This window comes from Lepidochelys kempii, chromosome 1 (assembly GCF_965140265.1).
Source record: "Lepidochelys kempii isolate rLepKem1 chromosome 1, rLepKem1.hap2, whole genome shotgun sequence".
Classification (NCBI taxonomy): domain Eukaryota; kingdom Metazoa; phylum Chordata; order Testudines; family Cheloniidae; genus Lepidochelys; species Lepidochelys kempii.
Window position 1 is genome coordinate 106,390,699 of NC_133256.1, and position 17,604 is coordinate 106,408,302.

The following is a 17,604-nucleotide window of genomic DNA, read 5'->3' on the forward strand; positions in this document are numbered from 1 at the left end:
CCTACTTGTCTAAGTCTCTTGAAAATGAGACAGTCACCTAAGTTACTTAGGCTGTCAAACTTTTAAAATCAGTGGATCTCATCCCCTCCCTCATCATTTTTTATTGATAGACTGGAAGAGAGAGACAAATTTCCTGCTTTTTCAACTTCCAATCAATTTCTCAAAACTGAAGGAGTTAGTCCAAATGAAGACAATGTTCTTCCTGTACCTGCAGAAGACGCTACTGCTGTGAAAAGTTCGTTTTGCACTTCAACAAACGCTGATTCCAGGCTGAGTCCAGCTAGGGACTTCCACCAGTTCAGTGGCGTGGCTTTCTTTAAAACATCCTCAGCAAACATGTACTGCTTCACCTCCAGCCCTGAAATTTGTTCGTTGTTTGTTTGTTAGCAGCATCTTTTTCTTCATCAGCTAGGCATCTATCCTCGTACTTTGGGTTGAAAATATTGGCAAGAAAATGAGGTAGAGTAAGTGCTTGATCCATCCACTTCTTTACTGCCTGCAATGTAACTTTGTAGTCAGGTATTTCTTTCTTTAGTTTCTCTTGAAGTTCTTTCCAAATTTCAACAGCATCAGCAATTCAGCAGCAATCTTAATGCAGTTTGTCCACGGCTATGGAAATAGGTTTCAGCATATTCAGCATATCTTCTACACTTCTCATTAGTCCAATGTTGACCACTTTGGCTGTGATAGTTCCATCTATTTTGTCACAAATTGTCATCAAACTAGGCCAGTTCTTAATAAATAGCTCAAAACAGTCAATCTACATTTTGAGGGACGTCAGGCTCTGCAGGTCTTGAATGTGAGTTCATGGGGATTCGAAGAGTCATCACACTCCAATCCTCCACCCAGCAGTTCACAGGCAGCAGACTGGGGCACAAGATCCACCTATATGTTCTGAATGGGAGAGCACCACTGCTCCTGATTCGGCCACAGCCCCTATTTAAGTCAGACAAGGAAACAGCAAGTTGTCTGTCCAATGGCGCTCCATCTCATGGACAGTTGGTCTGGTATTTTACCTGTTCCTGTATTCTGATCCTAACCTTTTGGTATTCTGACGTGCCCTGACTTTTGATAACTGGCTCCTCATTCCTGCCCTCCAGTTCTGTCTCATGATCCTGACCTTGAGGTATCCTGACTCAGCCTGATTCCTGGTAACTGACTCTTGATCGCTGCCCTCCAGTTTATTTTTTGATTCTGATCTCCTGGGATTCCAACCTGGCCTGATTCCTTGGTAATTGGCCCCTAGACTTTCAGCCTGTGCCTGACACTAACCCCAAAGCCAGGTGTGGGTGGGAGGCAGTCTCCATCCTAGCAGTTAGGGCCCAAGACAGCAGTTACACCCAATGGTTTGTCTCCAGCGACAGCCTCATCTAGTGGGTACAGTTCTGGGCAGCAAGTCCACCGAGTGGGTTCAGCTTCTCGCAGCCACTATGCCTAACAGATACAGTTCATAGGTGACAGCTCTGCCTAACGTGTACTGTTCTTTGCAGCAACTCCGCCTTGTGAGTGCAGTTCATGGGTGGGGTAGGGAAACCTCAGCCGGGTTCCAACCCAAAGCCCTGGGAGGCTGGTTTGACTTTGCTCACCGGGTGGTGCCTTGTGTCAGCCTCAAGTCCACTTCTCTGAGTGACTTCCTAACTCCATCTGCATCCCAGCCGGCCGCCGTCTGTCCTTGGAGAGTGCTGCCTTCCAGGCTTCCCACTCTGGTCGTCTGGTCCCAGTCTCTGGATGCTGCAGCTCCCCTGTTACCGGCCTGGGTGTGGTCTCAGCTCACCTCCTTCCCTGGAGCTCCCAGAGCACATCCTTCTTCCTGGCCTGCCAGCCCTTGGCCCTGATTTAGCTCTCTCACTGCCTTTCAAACCCTGCCTCCAACCTAAGCATGCTCAGCACGGGCAGAGGGGTGGGGCCTCCTTAGCCCAGAGTTGCTCCTTAATCCCCTCCTGTCCAGTGAGGGCTTTATACACCCTGTCACACCAGGCTACCCACACCCCTGTGCTGATCAGGGAGAATTAATTTGTTCTCTTTAGTAAAACTGAAGCAATACGGCTGTTACAGAAGTATTTTGCAATTTCAAGAGTTTCCTTTATTCCTGGAATTGTACTTAAGTCTTTGGATAAAAGGTGCATCACGTGAGCACTGTACCCATATGTTATAAGTTTCAGTTCCCTTCATTATCTTCTTCTATGTTTCTTCTCATCCTAGCTACATGTGCAGCATTTTGACAAAGCTATGCACTTGATTTTTATTTGCCCACCTGATTGTATGTATGTTTTATGCTAGGACATTTCTTGTGTAATGTGTCATTTTTGCCAATCTCTTTAATAAATATAATAATTTATGTTGCATTATCAAGATGAAAAGGGAATGTCAGCTTTAAGTAAAAGGATGTGAAAGTTTTATAATACAAATTTTTAGCAGATGTTATGATTTCATTTTTATTTGCAACGTTGAATTTACTAATCCCAAGAGCTGAAATATACTTTAGAATTCCATTTATTATTCTGCTGTCACATTGTCTGAGATGAGGAAACCCTTGCTTAATTACATGACGTGCATGAATTGATGCTCTATGATTAAGACACACTTCTTAGTTATTTTTTCTCTCCAGAGATTGAAATTCAGATGTCTTGTGATGGTTGCTGATGATGAAGCCTAATATAAAATTATAAAAATTAGAGATGGAAAAGGCCATGAGCCCACCCCTACACCAGTGTATGATTATTTTATTACGTAATTATTTGCTATATTTTTTTACTTTTCATCCAGTTTAGATTAAAATGTCCCAAGTGTCTATTTCCCTTGGAAGACTTCTTCAGACTAGTCAATTTCATAGGCACCTGAGCTCCATGTGGATTCAGGAATGGATCCACATGAAAGTCATTGCAAGACAAGGGTAATAGATGGAAAGTTTGATCTGACAGTAGTCTTAATTTTTTTTTCTGTCTTAATTTTTTCCTTAAATGTGAACCATTATCCCAGTGATGTCCCATTTATGTCATCCTAAAAAAATTGTTCTCCATCTTTGGTGTTTACACACCTCAGATACTGTTAGATGTTATCAGATATGCCCCTCCCCCTGTTTTGTAGTTAAAAAAGAACAAAATTTGGACTGCTCAAAGTTGATAGATCAGACATTTCAGCTGTTATAAAATAAGTTTTTCTGTGATATTGAGAAATCATATGGAAAAACATCAACATCATGATAAAACTGGGATATCTTGTCAATTTGCCTAATTGTCTCTTTCAGCATTACTGCTTTCGAGATATCTTCCTCCCATTGAATATGTGTTAACACAGAGTAAAATAGACTGCAGTTTTTCCAAACAGAGCACAATTTTATGTCCTGCCCTTAATTTTGACTTCTCTACAGGTCTTTCTTTTTAATCCTATGCAATTCAGTACCAGTCCAAGCCAATAACTAAAATATTAAAAGCCTAGCACCACTACAAAAGGTATCTCCCTTCAAAACTTTATTACATTGTCATTTGTTATTACTCTTTGTTTCCAGACTATTGGGCAGATTGCAATTCGTGTATGTGTATGCATCTCCAAAACAAATTAACTATTTCTTTAAGTTTTCATGAAACAGTCTCAAAACAAAATGTATTCCATCTCTTGTATTCCCTTAATCTATTATTTTTGTAATTCTATCAGAAACCAACCAAACAAAAGAACAATAACAAAGTAATTGGGTTTATCTGGTATGATTTGTTCTTTTTGATTTCATGATGCTTTTTTCTCATATATCTATTAAGCCCCAAGATCTTTATTTGTTCTTTTAATTTATTTTAATATTTATTCCAGCAATATAATTAGGGAGTGATGTTAGATTTGTCAGAAAGTAATTGGCAGAATAATTGTTCTTTCCTTTTCTGGGAAATTGGAATACTATATTTGCATTTTCTACTCCAGTTCTCCATAAATTTTCAAAAATTAGATGGTTAATTCCTTTAACATCCATGGATGAATAACATCAGGACCCAGTGATTTTTTTTTAAAATTTTTATGATTAAACTTCACCAATGTTCCCTCCTGTTTCTTACTGGGAGCTATTTTTACAAGGTCTCTATTACCTCATGATTTTTCCAAACATCTTTTCTATACTATTCCTTTGAAAGGACTGGTCTAGAATAGAGATTCTCTTCACAGTAGAAAGGTCACTAAGAAATGCTAGCTAGTCCATTATAGATTTTCCAATACAAATCCTATCCATCCCTCCCATCTTCCAAAATAAATAAGTAAACAAATAGATAATACTCCTGAGGTCTGAGTGCACATTGAAAAGTTTTACAAACAAAGACCATATCTTGCTCATGTCTGACAGAAAAATAGTGTGTTGACTGTGAAGACTGCTAGTTAAACAAACAAACTAACACGGCTGTTACTCTGAAACTAAAGAAGTAATCCCGGCATGTGATACATCAATCTATTGCCATCCACTGATTTAACAAATAGGAAACTTTATTAGATCTGCAAGCTGTGAGACAGCTTTAGGATAAAGTGGAGTGTATACAGGGATAGATCCCTCCTCCCCCTGAGTGCCTCATTACCATTGGCCAAGCAGAGAGATGCAATCCGACTGGCTCTCTTCCCACAACCATTCAACCATTAATGCCTTGGTGAGAATAATCTTGGAACATGCTTGGGACTCAGTTTAAACATTAGGATTCATAGAGATGTGGAATTGTTTATGCAATCCTAGCCAAATAGAAGACTGATTTGATTGGAGATGCTTGCAAGGTGAGTTTGGCAGGCAGCTGTCAACCAAGCCTGCATGGATAGACCATACAAGAATGTGATCCATAAGGTTACCAGAGTCTTTATGAAAGCCAGTGGTTTGGTGATGAAGAACAGGGACATATGGTACAATAGGCCTGAGTTTTTCTGGGACGATGGAGTGCACTTGTCAGGTGCTGGGGCAGACTTTGGCTTCAGAACATAAGGCATTGAATTAGGTAGGGTTTAGATTAAGTAAGCATGAGATACAAGGCAATGTGGGGGGGGCGGGGATGCAAGCAAGCTATTCACTGGCACCTCCAGTGTCCAGTGTGGATAAAAGGCTGAAGGGCCAGCAACCAGAAAATACAAGACACAGGATTTTGCTGGTGAATCTCAGGTCTCGGGCAAAAAAATAGACATGTACCTCTGGCAGACCAGAGTCTCTGATAACTTCTGTCCCTTACGGGAGGGAGGAAGGGGGAACGTGAGAGGGTTCAGCAGAGCAAGCTGAATCCTTAGGGTAGGCAGTAGGGAGTCTACCCTCAGTTATGGGATATATGATTGATGCCTTGTTAATCCCACACTGGACCCATCTAAATGTCTGGTGTGGGGAGACAGGGCAGATAGTGCCCCTCTCCAATATTAAATTTTGCTGACATTGCAGTCTGATGCTTAAAATCCATCCCTGTGTCTGTCCTCAGTCACTTGGGTGTCCAGATCAATACTAGCTGTGGGAGAAAGAGTGTGCCCTCGGAAGGGATCACTGGAATTCAGCAATGCAGTGCTACCTGTTTTTCTTGTTTTATAATGGTAATTCATTCTTTTAAAATGCAATTAAATATAAACATGGGAAACAAATTCATTTTGATTGTTTTTCTGCAATGATTTATCTTTTGAATAGAAGCCGTAGAACAATGTCATGTTAAATTGGCAAACGGAATATATTAAACCAAAAAAGAAGAGAGAATGAAATGGCAGCTTGAAGAATTAGAGTGGCAGCTTTGCTTCCCCCCCTCCGCCCCCCCCCCCCCCCCGCTCCTCTCCCAACTGTTTGGTTATTTAAAAATACGTCACTTAACTTAGCTACCAGGTAGCAACTGCATGCCATGCTGGAGTTTCCTTATTTAAATCCCCATAAGGAAATGATATAGAGAGTTGCTTTGAAGCAAGTTTTTTATAATTGAAACCTTTGGATTGTATTAATATGTGTGACTATAACAGAGAAAACTGACAACTTCATCACTTCAGTTCCACTTTCCTTAGCTATAAAAGAGAAAGAAGTCGGGGGGGGGGGGAAAGTGGCACAAAGAATTATCCTTTTGTAGAAGACTTTTAAATGTTCGCGGACATAGCTCAAGCAAGTCTAATCAGTGTGTTTAAGCTCTTGAGCTGGGCTTCCTCATTTTTGTGCCCCGTGTGCTCCATTTTGTGTGTTCTTTCTGTTGCAGTGGAAGGGCCAGATTCTGCCACTCTTGCTCCTGTTGATTAGTACCTTATTCCATAAGTGGTGCCATTGAAAGCAAGTCTGTGATGTGTTTTCTAATGAGTGAAGACTTACTGTGTGTGTGTGTAGAGCTACAATTACAGACACAGTCTGTGTGCAAGCTCTATGTAAATAGAATAGTGAGTTGCTTTTGAGAATACTACTTTAGGTTACTGTGCTGTAACATACACCCAGAAGAATATTCCATCCCAAGAACATCATCATTTTGGATCTTGTCAATTGTGCACTTAGGGGGAAGTGAAGGAGAAAATGATAGGTTGATGTGTTTATCTGTCAAGAGCTTAATGGAATGAGTTTCCCATATTTACAAGCTTCCTGAAACTGCTATAACAGTGTCAAGCCTCCAAAACAAACAAACAAACAAACAAACCCACTGCTTGCAAAGAAGAGCTATGAGGACTACAGGGACTGAGAGGAGTTGCAATAACCCCAGAGTGCCATGTATGGTGGCTGCTCTTTGGTCCAGACTGGTCAGCTGGCTTCTCAAGGAACAAAACACATTGCTCATTTTTTGCGTTTGGGAATTCTGGAGCTGTGCACTCAGGGAACACAGAGCTAAACCCCACTGACAAAACAAACATATATTTAGGGAAATGGGGTGTTCTCCCATCCAGATTCATCTATGGGGGCAAGTGGGAGGTGGGGGAGAGGGAGTTGGAGATAAAGAGAGTGACTCTGCTACCAGCTGTCTAACCTGTTTCCTCAGGCACTGTATCAGGAAGGGTGCCTCCAAGCTGAAGAGGACTCTCACCTCCTAATTACCCTTATAGTGGTGGGAGGTTTTGATCTAGTGGATCCCTTAAATTTGTCTGGTTGATAGCTTTGTTCTGGAGCCATCAAAGATATGCCATCCAGCCCTTTTAAAAGTTTTTTTTTCCTTGGCTGGTTGAATAATATCCTTCCTCCCCCACCCCAAGTTAGGATGTCAGAGGAGCACTGAGCATGCTCATGAGGTCCCTCAACGTCAGTCTCCCAAGCCTGATGGCTGTATGGTATGTTAATCAGTTGGGTCAGGTTTGTGTGTCTGCATAAGGCTGAACTCAGGCTGCAGTTATGAGGGAAGACCTTTCTGTGTACAGGGAATAACCTCAGTGACTTCAGAGGCTTCCCAGGTTACATTTCCACAGAGGCAAAGTCTGGATAGGTCTTGATGTTTCCAAGTAAATTGAATTGCGTCCATATATAAACCTGTGCCATCAATTCAATATTTGTGCAGTATTATCTGCTATTCTATAATGAGTGTGACAAAGAAAAACATGGTTTTCTGCTGTCCATGAGGAAATAAAAACACTTGCCTTTAGAGGATACCAAGACCAGGGTTTTCCAAACTTGGGACGCTGCTTGTTCAGGGAAAGCCCTTGGCGGGACAGGCCAGTTTGTTTACCTGCAGCGTCCGCAGGTTTGGCCGATCGCGGTTCCCACTGGCCGCAGTTCGCTGCTGCAGGCCAATGGGGGCTGTGGGAAGTGGTGCAGGCCGAGGGACGTACCAGCCACCGCTTCCTGCAGCCCCCATTGGCCTGCAGTGACAAACCGCGGCCAGTAGGAGCCGCGATCGGCCAAACCTGCGGACGCAGCAGGTAAACAAACCGGCCCAGCCTGCCAGGGACTTTCCCTGAACAAGCGGCTTCCCAAGTTTGGGAAACACTATATTAGACAATAATGTGACCTGAAGCTCACAATAGGAGAGACAAGGTCGGGGAGGTAGTATCTTTTATTGAACCAGCTTCTGTTGGTGAGAGAGACAGGCTTTCTTACCAACAAAATTTGATCCAATAAAAGATATTACCTCACCCACCTTGTCTCCCTCTAATATCTTGGGATTGGCATGGCTACAACTACACAGCATTCACAATGGGAGCCATCTGATATATTAATGATATGTATTGTCCTTTTACATTTTGACACAGAAGTGTTTTTTTAACATGTGCTTAACAAGATACTATACCACATGTAAAATCAAGCTAATTCAGTTTGCTTATCTCTAAATAAAAACTTCATAGACTGGGAATCATTTGAAAATAGGTACAGACAATTTTTTTGATGAACTAAACAGATTGAGTTCCTTGAGTCTCTGACTATAAGTCATTTTTTTTCAAAACCTCAAATTGTTGAAAAAAATATACTAATTTGAGATTGGTAGAAAACCCAGCCACTTTTTAACCATGTCACTTCCAAATGAATTCTTACTACATATCCATCTTTTAATGTGAGATTTGCTGGAATAATATTTTCCCCTCCCAGGACCTGATCCAAAGCACACTGAAGTTAATCAGAGTTTTTCCACTGCAGTAAGTTTTAGATGAAATTCCAAGAGAACATGCAAGAAGTAAATGCTACTTTTAATGTCACCTGATACACATCATTATTGGAAGTTTATAAGGGGATGCATCTAGCAGTTTAAAACTTGTGTACATAGACATTTCTGCAGATCTAGTAAATGGATTTACAAAGGCTGTAGAGACATTTTCTATTCTAGCATTTGAACTCAGGAATGCTGGCTGCAATTTCAGTGCTTAGAACACTAAACTATGTGGAAACTGAGATAGCAACTGACAATTGCAATAGACAACATTTACAATTCTCTCTAACTTTAGGATACACCTGTGAACTACCTGCTTGTGCAACTATCCCTTTGCTGATTTTTGCAGGTATAAGAACTTGTCTGATACAGCACTGGGAGAGAAAAAGAAGTTATCTGCCAAGGAGAAATGTCGTCTTGTTCTTCAGCAGTGTAAATTACAAGGGTGGCAGGTTTGTGACTTATAAAATAACTAAAATATCAGTTTAGGTCTTTAAACAAGCAAGAGGAGTAATTTCAATTGTGGGAGTCACCAGATTCTTTGCAAAAATATATTCTTTTGATGTTTTGCTGTGGGTCAGACATTACATGTATTCTTTGGAATTAAATAGTCTGATTTACTGAGTTTAGTGGAACATCATTAGCCGTGATCATTCATATGTGTAGAAATACCAGTAAGCACTCTTGTTGGGAGTGAGGGTGCTCAATTAAGTGTACATACTTTGTAAATTAGTCTATTGCTTAAAGCTTTTCCAATTACATAAAAATGTCCATATTCTCCCATCAAATGTTGTGCATGGCTGCCACCAGAGCACAGTATCTGGGCTAGATTCACAGGTTATAAGGCAAGAAGGTTATATGATCTGATCTCCTATATAAGAAAGACCAAAAGGTAGAAACATGACAAAAGACAAAGACATTTCAATAGTTTCACTTTCCCCAGACAGATTTCTTAACTCAGCTTCAGCCTGAATGTCGTAAGTGCCTTTCTGCACCCTTATGATAGGGATCTCTATTAAAGCACCCTCTAATGTGTATGTTAGCTGAGTGTGCCACTAACCTTCACAACGTCATTTGGAGCTTCAAGTGTCAAGGAGGAAAAATGCTGAGGAATTGTAATTTTATATTGTAGTCCAGTCAGAAAGTGCACTGCATCGTGTCTGTGGAGTTGAACTCCACGGGAGTTAGAAATAGTGCTAGAACAAGAGAATTTAAAAAGCAGTGGCCAGCAGTAAATGCCTGCAATTCAAGAACAATGATCTTGGCATTTGAAAACAAACCTAAAAGATAGGAATGCAAAAAGGGAATTATTAAACAGGATCTCTGCTGTAAAAGGGAGGGAAACTTGTGATCTCTAAAACATTCTTAATGTCCCAGCTGTAAGGTAATGTGACATGCTGAAAAGTGAATTGTGCAAAAATACAACAGTATACAATGCAATGTCCTTCAAATCAGAGAATCACAAAATACTTGAGAAATGCAGACAATAAGATGCAGCGATAAGAAGATTTTTAAGGTGAATTTAAAGAGAAGTAATGACTCAGTGGCTTAGAAGCACTGGGAAGGAAGATGCGCTGAGGCAAATAAACGACCTTCCCTCCATGCACATACCCCAAACAGTGGTGAGCTATGGGGAGTGGACAGAGAGGTGTCCATGACTGAAGGGGAGAAATAACCAGAGTATAAGGTTAAAATGTGAGTTTGCTGTAGGTGAAGGCACAGTAAGTACAAGAGTTAACCAGCACAGTAGGTGACATAAAAGCAAGAATCCACATCTCCAGCATCAGTGAGTAATGTGTGCCACATAATCCCTCTTTTCATTTTTTGACTTGTTTGACTAATCATGAAAGTTGAACTTTAAATAACAGTCTAAAAGAGGAAGCTTATACAATCAGCAGTTGTCATGGATGTCCTCCTCTGTGCTACAACAATAGAGGAATCTTTAAAAGGCAAGGGGGGGAAGCAGAAAGAAAAGAAAATGAAGAATTAATAATACAGAATGATGCCAGTGAACAAAGCCTTGAGAAAAGGAGTCACCTTGTACTGCATCACTAAAAAATCACACCAGAGGTAGGGGGTGCATGTATAACCAATTTAGTCTGTCCTATTGCCAGCAGTGATTACTTCAAATGAATCAGTGTTGGAATAGAAAATTTATTTGATGTAGGAGTTCATGAATAAGTCAAAGCAAAGTCCTCCCCGGCATTCTTGCCTGTTATTCCCTGAAGAGCACTAGCAGATTGATTGATAAATGTATAATCCAAATGAACTATGAAAAAGTAGAAGAAAGTGATGGAAGTCTGAAATAACCCCCCACTTTATATGAGACCACAAGAAAAAGGGTTGCCTATAAATTCAGTGGTAGAGGAAGAATAAGCACACTCTGGACTACTTTTTTCAGAGCAGAAGGGTGAAAAATTGTTTAACCTTATTGCTAGAATGCGCCATGCCACCCAATTTGAGTATGCTTGATTCAGCAGCCTCCATGTTGAAAGGAAAGTATTTGTTAGAAAAGTGTTGATAGTTTTATGAAAGGTTGCTTGTTATTTGGGTAAGTTGAGCTGGAGATGATTATACTAGGACAAAAAGGAGCTTTTTTATTAAAGCTGGCATACAATACAAAGCACTTCTACTGCTGCACTTAGCTTAACTGCTGAAATGTGAGTTGTAAAAGTGCAGTCTTATTAACAAAAGACATTTTCACATCATTTTTCTGTGCTGTTGCCTTGATAGGGCTTTCTTTTCAGTCTAAATACATACTTGAGCAGTGTGCAGCCATACAACAAGCTGTAGCTGCCTACTGCAAAGGAAACATTGTTAGCACACTGATATATCAAGTAAAAAAAATTAGAGCTGTCAAGCGAATAAAAAAATTAGTCGCGATTAATCACACTGTTAAACAATAATAGAAAACCATTTATTTACATATTTTTGGATGTTTTCTACATTTTCAAATATATTGATTTCAATTACAACACAGGATACAAAGTGTACAGTGCTCACTTTATATTTATTTTTTATTATAAGTATTTGCACTGTAAAAAAACAAAAGAAATAGTATTTTTCAATTCACCTAATACAAGTACTGTACTGCAATCTCTTTATTGTGAAAGTTGAACTTACAAATGTAGAATTATGGACAAAAAAACTGCATTCAAAAATAAAACAATGTAAAATATTAGAGCCTGCAAGTCCACTCAGTCCTACATCTTGTTCAGCCAATCACTCAAACATTTGCAGGAGATAATGCTGCCTGCGTCTTGTTTACAGTGTCTCCTGAAAGTGAGAACAGGCATTTGTATGGCACTGTTGTAGCTGGCGTCGCAAGATATTTACGTGCCAGATGTGCTAAAAATTCATATGTCCCTTCATTCTTCAACCACCATTCCAGGGGACATGCGTCCATGCTGATGACGGGTTCTGCTCGATAACAATCGAAAGCAGTGCAGACCAACACATGTTCATTTTCATTATCTGAGTCAGATGCCACTAGCAGAAGGTTGATTTTCTTTAATGGTAGTTTGGGTTCTGTAGTTTCTGCATTGGAGTGTTGCTCTTTTAAGACTTCTGAAAGCATGCTCCACACCTCATTCCTCTCAGATTTTGGAAGGCACTTCAGATTCTTAAACCTTGGGTCGAGTGCTGTAGCTATCTTTAGAAATCTCACATTGGTACCTTCTTTGTGTTTTGTCAAATCCGCAGTGAAAGTGTTCTTAAAATGAACATGTGCTGGGTCATCATCCGAGACTTCTATAAAATGAAATATTTGGCAGAATGCGGGTAAAACAGAGCAGGGGACATACAATTCTCCTACAAAGAGTTCAGTCACAAATGTAATTAACTCATTATTTTTTTAATGAGAGTCATCAGTATGGAAGCATGTCCTGTGGAATGGTGGCCAAAGCATGAAGAGGCATACGAATGTTTAGCCTATCTGGCACTAAATACCTTGCAATGCTGGCTACAAAAGTGCCATGTAAGTGCCTGTTCTCACTTTCTAGTGACATTTTAAATAAGAAGAGGACAGCATTATCTCCTGCAAATGTAAACAATCTTGTTTGTCATAGTGATTGGCTGAACAAGAAGTAGGAGTGAGTGGACTTGTAGGCTCTGAAGTTTTACATTGTTTTGTTTTCGAGTGCAGTTATGTAATAAAAAGATCTACATTTGTAGTTGCTCTTTCATGATAATGCGATCGCACTACAGTACTTGTATGAGGCGAATTGAAAAATACTGTTTACTTTGTTTATCATTTTTACAGTGCAAACATTTTTAATAAAAAATATACACTTTTCAATTACAACACAGAATACAATATATATGAAAATGTAGAAAAACATCCAAAATATATAATAAATTTCAATTGGTATTCTATTGTTTAACAGTGTGATTAAAACTGCTATTAATCGCGATTAATTTTTTTAATTGTGATTAATTTTTTGAGTTAATCATGTGAGTTAACTGCAATTAATTGACAGCCCTAAAAAAATCTCTAAACCAATATACACTATTCCTACTTCTTTGAGATTTCAAATGATGGGCCCAGTCCAACTCCCAGTGAATTCCAACAAAGGTTATGGAATTCCCATCACTGGAGGTTTTTAAGAACATGTTGGACAAACATCCTGTCAGGGATGGTCTAAATTCACTCGATCTTGCCTCAGATCAGGGGGTTAAACTAAATGACCCCACAAGCTCCCTTCCAGTCCTACATTTCTATGATTCTATGGAAGTTTTGCCATTGACTTTAGTGGGAGAAGAATCAGACCCAGTAAATTCAGGGACAAATTCAATAAAAGTACCCCGAGGCCATCAAACTATCCACTTTAGTGGAACACAACCAATTGGTCTTCAGCCCTTAGTCACATTCCACTAGTAAAGATTTCTAACCCTCACATTCTCTTATCATTTTCATTTTTTTAAAAAAATCATTTTTTAAAAAATATTTCACAATATTTACTAAGCAAAACACACTACTCCCACAATGTACAGCTTGAGATTGTTAGCAATATTTGAGACAAATATATGGCACAAACAATCTTCTACTACATAATGAAAGAAGGAAACTTTCATTTATTTGGATTATCATTCCCCACACAGTTGAACTTGCAAATATAAATTCAATAAAGGTGGAGTTAACATAATAGCTTATTGAGTTTTCTAGTCAAAACTCTCAACTTTAAATTTTGATTGGCCGACATCAGTAGCCTGCAGTTAATCCTTTTTCTGTCATTTTATACAGATCTTGTTTGCATCTTTGCAAACTCCATCCTAACTTTTCATTTTTATTCCCAAAAAAGTGTTTTATGATTTAAAACTGCACGGTGTAGTTATCAAAGATTAGTCTAGCAGGGTAAGATGAACTTTCTACCTTTGAATATTAGAAATACTATTTTGGGTAAGAAACAGAAATCTTTTTTTTTTTTTTTTGCTTTTTGGGAGCATTGTTTTAGCTTAATACTTTAACCCTTGGTGTAACTTCTAGCTGACCTTCTCCAGAGCCCTCAGCAATTCTTTCTTTCCGATGGCCTTAAACACTTATACCATTTAGATCTCATAAACTGAGGAGAATTGAACAGGATTGGTACGTTGGTGGGAGAATTCAGAGGAATGTTAGGTCGTGCAGGAAATGGTACTGGTAGTTCAGTGTGGTTGATTCTCTTCCTTCAGAGTCAGGTACTGAACAATTGCCTCAGCATGTTTCCAGGAGTTCAGTGCTGCTGGAGGTTTACTCATAGAAATTATTGGGGGTATAGCAGAAACCCACAGTGTTCCTGAACATACTACCCTCTCCAGTTTGGAAGACCTATAAATGTTATGGTTCTCAGCCTTTTTAAAAAAATTAAATCCTTATGCAAGTGGAATCCCCCACTGCCTGTTTAGGATTGCTTAAAGTCCACTTTGCACCAGCAGAGTGTCAAAAGAGGAATTTAAAATAATGCAGGATTTGGTCCATGACTCTTATCAGGTACAAAGAAATGCATGTTTCATCACAACCTTAACACCACCTGGTCCTGGTGACTTATTACTATTTAATTTATCAATTTGTTCCAAAACCTCTGCTATTGACCTCAGTCTGGGACATTTCCTCAGATTTGTGACCTAAAAAGAATGGTTGAGGTGTGGGAGTCTCCCTCATGGCCTGTGCAGCAAAGGCTGATGCAAAGAATACATTTAGCTTCTCTGCAATGCTCTTGTCTTCCTTAAGTGCTCCTTTAGAGCTCAGATGTCCAGTGGCCCCACTGATTGTTTGGCAGGCTTCCTGCTTCTGATGTACTTTAAAAATTGTGGCTTAGTTTTTGTGTCTTTAGCTGGTTGTTCTTCAAATTCTTTCTTGGCCTGCCTTATACCTTTACACTTGACTTACAGAGTGTATGTTCCTTTCTATTTTCCTCAGTTGGATTTTACCTCCAATTTTTAAAGGATGTTTTTTTGCTGCTACCCACCTCCTTTACTCTGCTGTTTAGTGGCTTTTTTAAAAAAAAAATTGGGGTATACATTTATTTTGAGTCTCTATTATGGTGTTTTTAAATAATTTCAATGCAGTTTGAGGCATTTTATTCTTGTGACTTTTCCTTTTAATTACCCTTTTTTCCATTTATTTATGCCGGGCCAGCCCTATTGACTGCCTGGCCTGAGCCAACCTGCTCCAGGAATCCTGGAAGAGCAAACATGGCAAGCATTACTGCATCCCACCCTCCAGATGGACTTCTCACAGCAAGATTCTGCTGGAGGAACCCAAGGAGTAAATTGGACCCTTATTTTGCCAACTAAAAAAGTATTTGCATTGTGTGACATAAATGGACACAAACAAAAATGTTAGTCACAGCCTCCTTGGACTGAGAGATCTTTAAGGGATGGGTTTTTCATTTTGATCTAGGTGTGCACATGTGCTCTTATGCTCTGTCTACTGAGGTTCCTGTTTTTAACTTTTTGCTTCTTGAATGTGTTTCTGTTCTGTTCCTTTCTTCTTTTTTCGTCTCTTCCTTATATATCTGGTTAAGACCTAAAGACTTGAAAGCTCTTTATTTGTTTTATATTGCACTTGTGTCTAAATGTCAGCCCATATCTTTGTCCAGGCCTAACTCTTTGCTTCAGAAGTTGTTTTCTCTGATTACATGTCCCCTGACCCTTTCCTCCCAAGCCAAGCTTTTGCAATCCTCCTCTTTTAGCTTCCTTTCTCCTCTACGTACTTCTCATTCCCTCTTTATCTCTTTCTTCCCATGCAGCACATACCTATGTAGCTGCTGTTTTATTTATCTGGCTTTGTCTTCCAGGCTTTCAGCTCCCAACTGTTGCTGTCTCTCCTTGTCTGTATGTCTGTCTCAACACTCATACATATTTTTTCTTTTTGGTCCCTCTGGATATTTCTAGCATTTTCAGGTAACAACTGTCGGTCTGTTTTGAAGCACTTGTAATTATTGGGGCTGCTCAGTGCTGAAGTAAACCAAACCCTCAAGGTGTCAGTAGCACACCAGGTTCAGAGGTAGACACAGTAGGTGCTTCAGCAGCTAAGCCTTTTAGGGACTAGCCCTGGTGTGTCCCAATAACCCCTCAGACACAAGGCTAAGTGAAAGGGTACTTTACTAAGGCTGGCAGGAAATGGAAAGGTTGCAGTTACCCTTGGTACAGTGGCTTAAACTGTTAGAATTTAAAGTAAGCAACAGTGGTTCTTGTTTAAGTCCATGGGCAGTCCAATCAAGAGTCAGGACTCTTCAGGTCTGAAGCCTGGAGTGCCCTCTCCAGTTCTGTCTCTATTCTAGCAAATAGGATCTTGTAGTTTTCCAGGCCAAGCTCAGGTAGCTCCCCACAAGTCCCATAGAGACCTGTGCCCAGCTGTAATATCTGGCAGTGAAAACCTGTTCTGCATTCAGTTCCTAAGGGTCCCTCTCTGCTTCCAGCTTCTGTGTATCTTCTGGCACACCATGCAGCTGCTGCTTCCCAACAAACCCCAGACATTTCCTGGTTCAGGACCATTCCCCGTACATGGCCAGAGGAAACGGAAGTGCAGCAAGGAGAGGACACTCTAAAGCCCCAATTCTTGAGACACTTACACATGCTTATTGTTATTCATGTGAATATGTGCCTATTCGTGTGCCTTAAGCTAAGTGCATACATAAGCATTTGCAGAACTGACATCTTATTAGGTTCATGCCAGAATCAGAGGTCATTAGTATGCCAGACTCAATGGAACAAGGCCTTAAAAATGTGTAGGAAAAAGCTCATAAATAAAGCAGAAAGTTAGTGCTTTTACGAATAATGGTTCAGTTCTTATATCTGTGCCCTGTAACTGTGTATGTCATTATAATGGTTTTACAGACATTAATACCACAAAAAGACAAATTTTACAATAGGTTTAGTTTGGCTTTTTTTCACATTTCATTAATGTACTGCGAAAATGTATGTTGTGTAAAATATCTTTATATTATAACTGTCTGTCTTTTCTGGGTAGCTATTTTGAAAGTACTGCCAGAAACACACAGCACTCCCACAAATTGCCTTTTTTAAACTAAAGAATAGCTTCACAGATTCCCTTGACACCTATTAAGTATGAACTAATACTGCCTTTATACCACCTACACTCCATCTCAGCGACCATGCCGTAATTTTGAATGTCTGTACTTCTGCATCCTACACCTTTTCTTTAAAAAAAAAAAAAAATAGCAGTAATTGAAGCTTTGGTAGTCATCAATGACAATTTTACTTAATCTTTAAAAATGTATCATTTTGAAAAATAACATTAAAACCCTAATGATTTTCTAATTAAAATAACTATGACTATAATTCACAGATGGTTTACATTTATAAGAGTCTGAATGTCATTAAAATTTCAATCTCAGATGAGAGCACTTTGTAGTCCTGAAAGTATTCAGAAGTGAGTGTCTTGGAGAACATTTTAACCTTTTTGTCCCCCTTGACAAGCAAGAAACTTTATGTGATTAGAGAGCAGACCAAAATGAAGACAGGCTGTAGTTTCAAAACTGGTTTTATATGAGACACATAACTGATGTATGAAATCCAAACATTTTCATTATTCTCCCTCTCACGGAGCATCAACATTGTACATTGTGGAGTGAGTATA

General features: G+C 39.6%; 1 protein-coding gene across 8 annotated transcripts in view; it reads left to right on the forward strand.

Moving 5' to 3' along the window:
* The window catches only part of MYO16 (myosin XVI), a 607,668-nt gene that overhangs the window by 514,382 nt on the left and 75,682 nt on the right, over positions 1 to 17,604 (forward strand). For all 8 annotated transcript variants that reach the window (XM_073349543.1, XM_073349573.1, XM_073349563.1 and 5 more), the window contains one exon: positions 8,872 to 8,974. In XM_073349543.1, coding sequence (XP_073205644.1) covers positions 8,872 to 8,974 — 103 coding nt within the window. The remainder of the gene's footprint in view (positions 1 to 8,871; positions 8,975 to 17,604) is intronic.